General features: G+C 39.3%; 1 protein-coding gene across 1 annotated transcript in view; it reads left to right on the top strand.

Annotated features, from left to right (window-relative positions):
- The window catches only part of ABHD13 (abhydrolase domain containing 13), an 8,110-nt gene extending 4,344 nt beyond the window's left edge, over positions 1–3,766 (top strand). The window contains exon 2 of the mRNA XM_010285800.1: positions 2,454–3,766. Coding sequence (XP_010284102.1) covers positions 2,489–3,502 — 1,014 coding nt within the window. The 5' untranslated portion in view covers positions 2,454–2,488 and the 3' untranslated portion in view covers positions 3,503–3,766. The remainder of the gene's footprint in view (positions 1–2,453) is intronic.
- The last annotated feature ends 7,071 nt before the right edge of the window (positions 3,767–10,837 follow it).

The following is a 10,837-nucleotide window of genomic DNA, read 5'->3' as shown; positions in this document are numbered from 1 at the left end:
AGGCAGGTTTACTCTTCGCTGGGTGAAGAACTGGCTGGATGGCCGAGCCCAGAGAGTTGTGGTGAATTGCGTTAAATTCAACTGGCGGCTGGTCACAAGCGGTGTTCCCCAGGGCTTGATTCTGGGGCCGGTCTTGTTCAATATCTTTATTGATGACGTGGATGAGGTGATCGAGTGCTCCCTCAGTAAGTTTGCAGAACGGTACCAAGTTGGGCTGGAGTGTTGATCTGCTGGAGGGGAGGAGGGCTCTGCAGAGGGATCTGGACAGGCTGGATCGATAGGCAGAGGCCAACTGTATGAGGTTTAACAAGGCCAAGTGACAGGTTCTGCACAAGCCCATGCAATGCTACAGGCTTGGGGAGGAGTGGCTGGAGAGCTGCCCAGTGGAAAGGGACCTGGGGGTGCTGGTTGGCAGCCAGGTGAATATGAGCTGGCAGTGTGCCCAGGTGGCCAAGAAGGCCAACAGCGTCCTGGGCTGTATCAGAAATAGTGTGGCCAGCAGGAGTAGGGAAGTGATCGTGCCCCTGTACTCGTCACTGGTGAGGCTGCACCTTGAATCCTGTGTTCAGTTTTGGGCCCCTCACTGCAAGAAGGATGCTGAGATGCTCGAGCGCGTCCAAAGAAGGGCGACCAAGCTGGTGAAGGGTCTAGAGCACAAGTCTTATGAGGAGCGGCTGAGGCAACTGGGCTTGTTCAGTCTGGAGACGAGGAGGCTGAGGGGAGACCTCATTGCTCTCTACAACTACCTGAAAGGGGGTTGTGTTGAGGTGGGTGTTGGTCTCTTCTCCCAACTAACTAGTGATAGGACGAGAGGAAATGGCCTCAAGTTGTGCCAGGGGAGGTTTAGATTAGCTACTAGGAAAAATTTCTTTACTGAGAGAGTGGTCAAACATTGGCACAGGCTGCCCAGGGAGGTGGTGGAGTCACCATCTCTGGAAGTGTTCAAAAAACGTGTGGACGTGGCACTTCAGGACATGGTTTAGTGGGCATGGTGGTGTTGGGTTGATGGTTGGACTTGGTGATCTTGAAGATCCTTTCCAATATTAATGATTCTGTGATCTTAAGATTCACATTTTATTTCTTACTTTTATCTAATTGTCACATAAAATAAGGAAAGATGGCAGTTTTTCCTGGTCATATTAGGTGGTTTTCATATTTTTGGAATGCAAAGGCTGTGACTGCAGAGGTCACCTTTTATCCCTCGTTCCGACTAAGATGACTGGTGCAGTTGCAACCCTCTCCAGTAGTATTTTTGTGTGGGTCCTTTGACTTAATTGAATGCTTAGATGCATCTCTGCATGGCAGACTCCTCTGGAGTTAATTGAGCTTCTTACTACACTACATCATTTTAGGAGTTTATAACTTTGAGTATGGCAAAACTGTAATTATTACCTGCTGTGTCACTTAGAGTGTTCTTTAAACAAGTGAGCTTGTATTGTCACTTCCAGCCAGTATGGTTGTTCAACTCACTGGTGACTGAATGGTTACTGTAGTTCTCGCATAGACCTGGCAGTTTTTGGTTATTTCCATATTACAGTTGAACCCAGCAGTGAAAAATGTGAGCAGTTCTGTGTATGTTGAGACATAACTGTCTTTTACGGTTGGTAAGAAAATAATCCATTATCATTAACATCACTGTCCTCATTTTATGCTGTGTATATGTTTTTGTCCTGAGTCTGTTTTCATATTTGGACTTCTCAGCAGTTGTGCTTTTCATTGATCCAGTGTATAATGTAGTTAGCTGACTGTTTTCAGAGGTCTTGTATGATGATAAAGTCTTTCAGCTAAGATTTAATATGGATTACTGATCTGATAGTGGAAAACTTACCATTATAAATCAGAACCAGTCTAAATATAACAAAATAGCTGTCGTAAATGTAACTACAACGTGGTATCTTACCGTAGAGGAGTCTCTCTCTTCTGACCAGTTTACATGTTGGTTGATTAAGATTCTGAAACGATGACAGACCCTGTGTGCATTGTGAGCCTCCACTGGTTGCAGAGTTAAGTGCATAGGCTTACTGAATCCTCCTCTTGGCCTTAATCAATAGCAGCTTAGAAATGAGGGCTGGTTTGTTTGTGTTCTCTGGATTCTGGCATTACTTATATGAGAACCTCTGACAAACTGGTGATATGGTTGTTCTGTTGGTGGCTAGGAAAGATTGAAGGAAAGCCTAAGTTGTTACAGTCCCAGTCAACCAATTTTCTAGTGCTACTGATGGACCTTGCCTGCTGAAATAATATAAATGGGATTTTGAAGAGTTCTAAAGCCATTTCCTTATGATTGCTTTTCTACTGTTGAATAGTTTCCAAAATTCAAAGGGAGTTTGCCACCTAGTTTGTTTATGCTTTAATGCATTGACTTGCCGTTAATCTTCTGCAGGTATGAATGCTTAAATCACTTCCTCTTTCTTTCTCCTATATTTATACATATATGTTTGGGTTTTTTACAGGATTTACTTGGAGTAAAAGATCACTGAATTCTACAATGGAAAAGTCATGGATGCTTTGGACCTTTGTTAAAAGATGGCTACTAGCTTTGGCTTCCTGGTCGTGGAGTCTCTGCCGTATTTGTCTCTTACCCTTGATAGTAACTTTTCACTTGTATGGAGGTGTTATACTTCTTACACTAATATTTGTATCAATAGCGGGTATATTATATAAATTCCAGGATGTGCTGCTTTACTTTCCTGAACAGCCCTCTTCATCACGCCTTTATGTTCCTATGCCTACCGGTATACCACATGAAAATATCTTCATCAAAACCAAAGATGGAGTGCTTCTCAATCTTATTCTGCTGAGATACACAGGGGACAATGCAGCGTATTCTCCAACCATCATTTACTTTCATGGGAATGCAGGCAACATTGGCCACAGGTTGCCAAATGCTTTGTTAATGCTGGTAAACCTGAAAGTAAACTTAATTCTTGTTGATTATAGAGGGTATGGAAAAAGTGAAGGAGAAGCAAGTGAAGAAGGTTTGTACTTAGATTCTGAGGCTGTGTTAGACTATGTGATGACTCGGTCTGATCTTGATAAAACAAAAATTTTTCTTTTTGGCCGTTCCTTGGGGGGAGCAGTAGCTATTCACTTAGCTTCTGAAAATTCCCATAGGATTTCTGCCATCGTGGTGGAGAACACCTTTCTTAGCATCCCATACATGGCCAGCACTTTGTTTTCTTTCTTTCCAATGAGATATCTTCCTTTATGGTGCTACAAAAATAAATTTCTGTCCTACAGAAAAATCTCCCAGTGCAGAATGCCTTCTCTCTTCATCTCTGGGTTGTCTGACCAGTTAATTCCACCAGTTATGATGAAGCAACTTTATGAGTTATCCCCAGCTCGGACTAAGAGATTGGCGATATTTCCTGATGGAACTCATAATGACACTTGGCAGTGCCAGGGTTATTTCACTGCACTTGAACAGTTCATCAAAGAAGTAATAAAGAGCCACTCCCCTGAAGAAATGGCGAAAACATCATCTAATGTGACAATAATATAATTGACGTTCTTCTTTGGGGTGAGGGGAATACCTGCACTGTACCTTGATTTGTGAAAAGTGGTAAAAGAATGTCCATTTTTAAATGTCTGTCATGTCTGTACTTGCCTGAAGAGTGAAATTAAACTTGGAAAGGTCTGATGCTTTATTAAAATGTTCCAGATAACTTTTAGATTTGCAGCATTGTAAATGAACCATTTTATGTCTTTCTCATACTTTTTTGGTATATCTGTCCCTATATTCCATTTGATATCTACAATGGATGCTATTAAAGGAACTTGCTACAAAAGTAGTACAGAATGCATCCGTTTAGAACAACAGGAGGCTCTTCAGTATTCACTGCTGTATGTGTGAGCTTTTTGAACAGTCATGGTTAGCACAATGATTTGTTGTTTCTCTTAGAGTTTCTTTAAAGTGTGTCATGCATGAGATTAGTGTTTTATTCCTTGAGATTTTATTATTATGCAAGGTGGGAAGTCTTTAATGTGCTAATATAAAATAACTTTAATGGTAGAGTATACTTAGAGTATACTTGCAGGTATACTATCCTGGGTTATTACTGTTTTTTATGATTATGCATACATATGTATTTCAGACTGCAACTGAAGAGGAAAAGACGCTTGCCTTGTTTTCATTTTACTATTTGTATTTTAATAGTGCCCAGAAAGTTGTATGTGCCTAAACATCATGGCTTCAGGATTTTGCCCGGGCAGTTTCTTCATAGAAAATAGAAGTCACCTCCAAAAAGAGAGCAGTGTGATCTAAGGTCCTTTCTGCCCCAAGCTCCTCTCACTAATGTACAGGCAACCTATTTGTTGGTATTAGTCTGCTTGTGCATTTGAGGTGGGATCTCCCAAGGCAGAGTGGGGGTTGTGATAGAAAGGAGTGTTATACAAGGTGAAAGTATGTATTTGTGTTGATTTTTAGGCTGATGTGGTTGAATGTCTGTGCCCTGTATTTATACCTCCAAAAGAAACAAATCCCAATAAGTACCAGTGATCACATGATTAGAGGTTAGTATACAGTTGTTACAGTAAGGATAATAAAAATGAGCAATGCAGTAAATTTAGTAGACCTAAGCTTAGTCTGAAAGAGACAATGTTTATTTTAACACTTTTACCCTGCTTGTGAAAAGCCTTACAGTTCTGTTGTACCATGTGGAAGTAGCCTAAGCATCAGCAGAAGTGAGTTTCCTTTAGCTCTGCTGGGGTTTTTGAAGCTGGTATCACTATTTCAGAGCCAGCAATACTTAAGCTGAGAGAGCTTGATTCTGGCTGAATGTTGGGTTTTTTTGTTATTTTTAAGGGTGCTTATCCAGGGTAGTCATATCAAAGTTGTATGCTGTTAGCTTGGTCTGTACTGGAGTGTGGGGCTTTTCTTTTTTGTGTAGATTTCTTCTGCAGGTTTCGTTTCTCATTTGCTGCAGTTGATAGTTTGCCTCTTCAAAATAGTTTTTATGGGAAGAAGGAACTGTGGAAAATCTTCCACACACTCTGTACAATTCCCCTTCGGATTGAAACTTTTAAATAAACTCTTCTGCCATGTTGTCCCAATTCAGAAAAGCATCTCAGCACACACTTAAAATCTGTTTCCTGATGGACAGTGGTATTTCAAGCTTGTGCTTAAGTTCTCTGATTGAATAAAACTGCTTTCCTGAACTGGTGCCTTAATGGTTATGCCTCCTAAAATTTACTACACAGAGTTACAGGTCTTACATAATAGTTGTCAGCAATTTACTTCAATGTGATTTTTTTTTTTTAAATAAACATATACATACCAGAAGTTCCTGTTTTCTCTGGTAAGTATCTTTTGATGTACTATTATTAAGGTTTTCTTAGAGGTCATTGAAAAAAGCTGTAGACCTTTTTGGATCTGTAGACCTAAAAGCATTATAGGCAGAGCATAGTTTTAAATCGGAGTGAAACCAAAACGATCTCTTCAGCCTTCCAATGGTGATATTTTGGGGGGGAGAGGTGGGTGAGGAAGGTATACTGGTGAAGTTTGGTTGGGAGGGGGTGTTTATATGCCAGAAGGAAGTTAATAGGCACAGCATTCCCTTTCTGTATTCTAAAATGACAATGTGAAATGCTTGCATAGATTGTTTCAGCTACTTCATGTTGCTTTAGAATTAAGGTGGAGGGAGAGAAGGAAAATAAGTAGGCAAATACTGCTTGTCTAAAAACAAGTTGATGAAGCCAAAAGAATAGATTACTTGTGGGAGACAGAATGAGGAAAAAGTAAATAATTATTTAAGAAGTTGTCATAACTTGCCCTTAAATACCTTTTGTTTTTTCATAAAATAGCCATTTCCAAAGTAACGTGACTTTTTACCCCACTCCCTACCAATCAAAGACAAACAAAATCCACAACCCAAAATACCCCCAGTGTTATGTGGCACTTAAATGCAAAGGAATTATTCTTTTGGCACGCAGTTGCTAAGTCTCATGTGGCATTAGATGATGGCAATCTAGAGCGTTTCTAAGTGGACTGTATCTAAACATTGCTTTTGATACCAAGCCATACCTTTTCACTATATTGTCTGCAGGACATAAAGATGAAACTTGGCCTGTTTTTGCAAGTATTGGGTATGAGAAGAGACAATTGTCATATATGCATCGTTTACACTCCATGTGGTTTCTTCCGCCTTCCACATATGCACATTTTTACTTCTCCGTTAATGGGTTGGGTGCATACACATGTGAATGAATGTCTGTTATCATTCTATTTTTCACTGCATTGGCTATGAAATCTACTGAAAGAAAATAGGAAGGAAATTACTATTTTATGCAAATACTCTACTGCTGTACATACTGTCTTTTAAGGGAGGGAGAAGGGGGAAGCAACTTGTTTTGACAAGTCAAGACTTGTTTTTATTTTATGGTCTGTGCGATGGAAACCCACAGTTACCTGCTGCTAAAAGCCATTTTCAGACAGTGAACTGAAAGCAACATAGTAGTAATAACTTTAAATTGCCAAAAGGTGTATTGTGATACTGTTGCATTTATTCCACTTAATACCATTCTGTGTTTTCCCATAACACTTCTTTCTTTGTGTGTAGATGTTTCCCAGGTATTTGTCCTGTATATATAAATTCCTAGTTTGGGAAGAGGAACTTGGGTTATTTTCACAGGTTTGTAGGAAAACCTCTTGGTTTAAATATGCTTATTAAAGGAATTGTCTCTTTTATAAGAGGAACTTTAAAAGAAAGAAAATAAAAGAATGGGGGGGTCCAGGAGTTGAACTGGAACAGCTGTAGCAGTAGAGTCCTTGTGAGGAAGCATCCAGCATAAGACCTTGTTTGTGCATACATGTGTGTGGTTTTAATTAGTGGAAATATTTGAGGCTTCCTGCTAACCCAAGTTTACATTCCCAGTATTTGTTTCTGAACTGTGAAATGCAGAGAGATAAGCTTTGCTTTCATCTGAAGAAATGTTAACTGGTGTAGCTGCCCTCATGTCCATTTCTCAGGTAAATTAGAAATAGAGCACAAATACGTTCGGTAGGCTACGGACAATCTCTCAGTTGAAGGGCAGATGGATTAACTATTTATACAAAATATGCATATCAGCATCTCTGAGCTAATCATTTGCGTCACGTTGGATGTTCACAGTGAAGAATGCAAGGCTGAATTGAGAGTCCAAGGTATGGTCTCTTCTCTTAGCAAAAAGATGCAGACATACCTCCATTTGTATTTCATAATTCAATTCTTGAGAAGTATGTTTTTATTGTGACAGGTGATTTTGCATGGGGCACTTCTGCCAAATATAAAATCGGTGCCTCTTGCATGTAGTGGGATCAGCCTGATGTATCCCATTGACAATAATTTACAATGCCATCCTGCTTGTATAATGTAGAGTAGAACCCCACAGCAGTGTACATAGAGCCAGCATATTGAAGTTCTAAATAACGCTTGTGTTTCAAATTCAGAAACAGTGATTGAATATATGATGCAAGCTTTTTATTTTATTTTTCTTTAATATATAGTTAAAGCAAAAATGTCTTATAAAGTATTCTTAAGTTTTGTAGACAAAGCGTAAATGTATATGTGCTAATCGTGGCAAAGTTTTACATTCTCATTCTAGTATGGTTTTTAAAATAAAATTAATTTTACAAGAAACACTTTTCTATTTTTATGTACTGACATATGCAATAAATTGATACATTAAAAGTGCTGTTAATGTCTTGTTCTAGTTTGTGACCTGTCTTCAGTCTGTGTGCAGGGGTATTTTTGTATGCATGGTAGCTGATCCACCTCAAGGTATCATTTTCAGTTCCTCACTAAAACCAGAGCACATGGAATAGACATCCGCATTGTTAGATGCAGCGTTTGTGGAAAGCTATTACAGCAGGGAAAAACTATATTACAAGTAGCTATTTCTAAGCTTTGTCACGTATCCTCGCTTTTGGGAAGTGTTAATAAGTAAAACCGGTGCACGGTAGCTCTCCCATCACTTTCTAACACGTTCTGCATTTCAAAAATTCTCTGTTATCCAGGGGACTGAGAGATGGTCTAAATATTATGTCACTTAGGAAATATTTGTACGTATTTCTGACTACTTTTACCACTTGTTGCTGGTAACATTTTAAATGTCAATTTAAAATGCTATAATGCCACTAGCGGGTTTATAGTTAATTCAGGTCATTGCAGTGGGATACTTGGGCTGAAGCAATTTCTAGTTTCTCAGAAAGAAATGCTTAACTAAGCCTATATCACCTCTGCTTTCATCCTGCATGGCTAATGTGAAATACCCAGAAAATAAGGATTTACTACTGTCTTTTCTAAAGCTGCAAAATGTGTGTCATCTCCTGGATTACTGCAAGGCATAAGCAGTAAATTAAAGTTCAAGTTTAACCCAATACCTAGGAAAGAGTTGTAGGGGGGTGGGTGGCACATTTTGACACTTCATTCAGGATACCTATTTATCTTGAATAGAAAATGAAAAGATATTTCTAATTCTTGAAAAGGAAGCAATAAAAGTAAAGGAGCAGCGGAGATTTGGGTACTTCATGTGAATACTGCCCTTCTTGAACAAAAAGCAGTTTGGCTGTGTCATGAACTATGTCACTAAACCTCACTTGTGCAATGCTACTCTGAAGAATACGAGTCTATCTTTGCTTTTTCTTACTTGAAAATTGATTCGCAGCTGGGCCACAAAGTGTGACATAAACTGGAATGTCTTTTATATTCCTTTGCTTAATAGATACGTATAGGCCTTCATATCAGATAGACAAAGGTAAAACACAGTGTTTGAATTTCTCTCAGAATTTGCAAGTACTGCTTAAATCATAGTAAACATTCATAAGGGCCTATGAACATCTAAAATAAAATGCTAGAAGTGAAACCTAAACCAAAGGCAGGGGACTTCTGCCTGTTAAAAAGCTCAAGCATAGGTAGATAAGGTTTTGAGAAAATACTGAACCATTGGCTAAACAAAAATTATTTGCTCCGAAGATACTGAACATGTCTGAACTTTAAACCCTTTGTTGGACCTTATTCAGGGTCTCCATTTTAGACTTTCTACAGAGTTCTCTCTCTGTAAGTAGATAAGGAAGATACACTGAGTGTTTTCTGGAAATGTTTTGAAAATCTTAATGTGATTAATTTGTTATGCTTCAACTTGGCTGGGGACAGAATAGCTCTCTTAATTCTTGAAAAACAGCAGTTTTTCTTTCTCTGAAAGGCAATACAGCTTAAGAGCAGACCCGGTTTTAATGTATTACGGAACATGGTTTCTCTCATAATAATTGGAGATGCACCTTTAATAATCTTAAGCAATGAGCTGAATAATGCAAAACTGCAAGGTTGCTGACATAAAATGTCAGTGTGTTCACCAAGTTCGGAGGGATGTTGCCTCTAGTTCTGACGAGCAACTAAGGAACGGATTTTGCTGCTTGAAGAAAGAAAGGAAGGAAGTTCTACAGCTGTTTTGCGTTATGCTTACGTCTGGTGTGGGCTAATTATTTACAAAAAAATTCAAAGGGAAAGGTCAGGCAGAGCACCCTTCCCTTTCTGTTCTTGAGGACTCAGGGATGGTGTAGCAATTACACGCTGTGAAGAAATAACACTATCATTTGAAAATGCTTGGATCCCTGTCCTGTGCCCTCTACTGAAGGTCCACAGCCAGCAGAAGAGTGGCCACTCCCCCATGAAGGGCCATGGGTCCTTGTTTATTTTGCTGCCATACAAATACATTTTTAGCCTATCTGAGGAAAATCTGTCAAGTTGCATAGTGTTGAAGAGGTGGAGAAATGCAATACTCCGTGTTGCTGGATAGCCAAGCCAGTGAGACTATAGAGAAGTGAGCTACAGCTGTATGACAGAGCTCCTTTTTCCCTGTGCAGTAAGAAGGAATTACTATAACATCATGGGGGTGGGGGGAAAGGGAGGAGGCTGACATTAAACTGCTGTAGTATATAAATTTTGTCTTTTCTTTTTATATATTTTAAAAATTATTTTATATTTCTTCTTGGTTCTGCTGCGTATTTTGAGAGACACCTATAATAATTGCTTCTCTTTCCTGTGCCATTTCCTATTCTCTTTGAAAACACTGTAATAACCATGTAAAAAGTAACGATGGCTGCAAGTCAACTGTATGTTTACTTTGTGTAGTATACATGCCAGATTTGGACCCAAATTCTCCAGATGTCTAGAGAAATAAGGTCTTAGGAAAGGAATAAGTCAAGCATGGCATATCTAAAAAGTGCAGAGACACTCATGTTATCCTAGGCAGTTTTGAAATTAGGAGGCAGAGAGAAGAGAATACCTTTTTTGCTTCAGAAACATCTCATAGGATTGTTTTTTTTTTTCTTTTAACAAGGTAATATGTCCAATAAGCCTTTAACTGTTTGCATAACACATCCTTTACTTGCAAGGTATTCAACAGCTTCCTAAAATTTAAGAGAATAGGATGTAAGATACACAGCCACAGGAGCGCTGTATCCACAAACAGAGTGATCTCTGGAGCTGTATGTGAGACGGGAACTTACCCGGTTTTGCTACTGTGTAAATTGCAGTTAATGGCTGAGAGAACTAATGAAGTGCCCTTGAAGGGAACGTGTACTGTTTCAGGGGGCTATCTATGAGTACTCTTAATACAGATACCTGTAATAGCAGAAAACTGTCATTCCAGGATTTACTCCAAAATAGCCCATCCATTTTGTCCATCCTCAGAAAGGACTGGAAATTGAATGTGTTTAAAACGGAACCTTTGCTTATTCTTTGCTCCTCTCTCTGTTCCGCACTGCCTCGCATAGTTAGGCAAGGTAAAAACCGCGGGCACCAGTTCCAGTTTGTGGCTACTTCAGAAGTACGTGAAGTTGGACCTTTGCTGCTGCAGG

The sequence above is a fragment of the Phaethon lepturus genome, unplaced genomic scaffold, assembly GCF_000687285.1.
Source record: "Phaethon lepturus isolate BGI_N335 unplaced genomic scaffold, ASM68728v1 scaffold7004, whole genome shotgun sequence".
Lineage (NCBI taxonomy): Eukaryota > Metazoa > Chordata > Aves > Phaethontiformes > Phaethontidae > Phaethon > Phaethon lepturus.
This window is presented reverse-complemented; position numbering and strand designations above follow the sequence as displayed.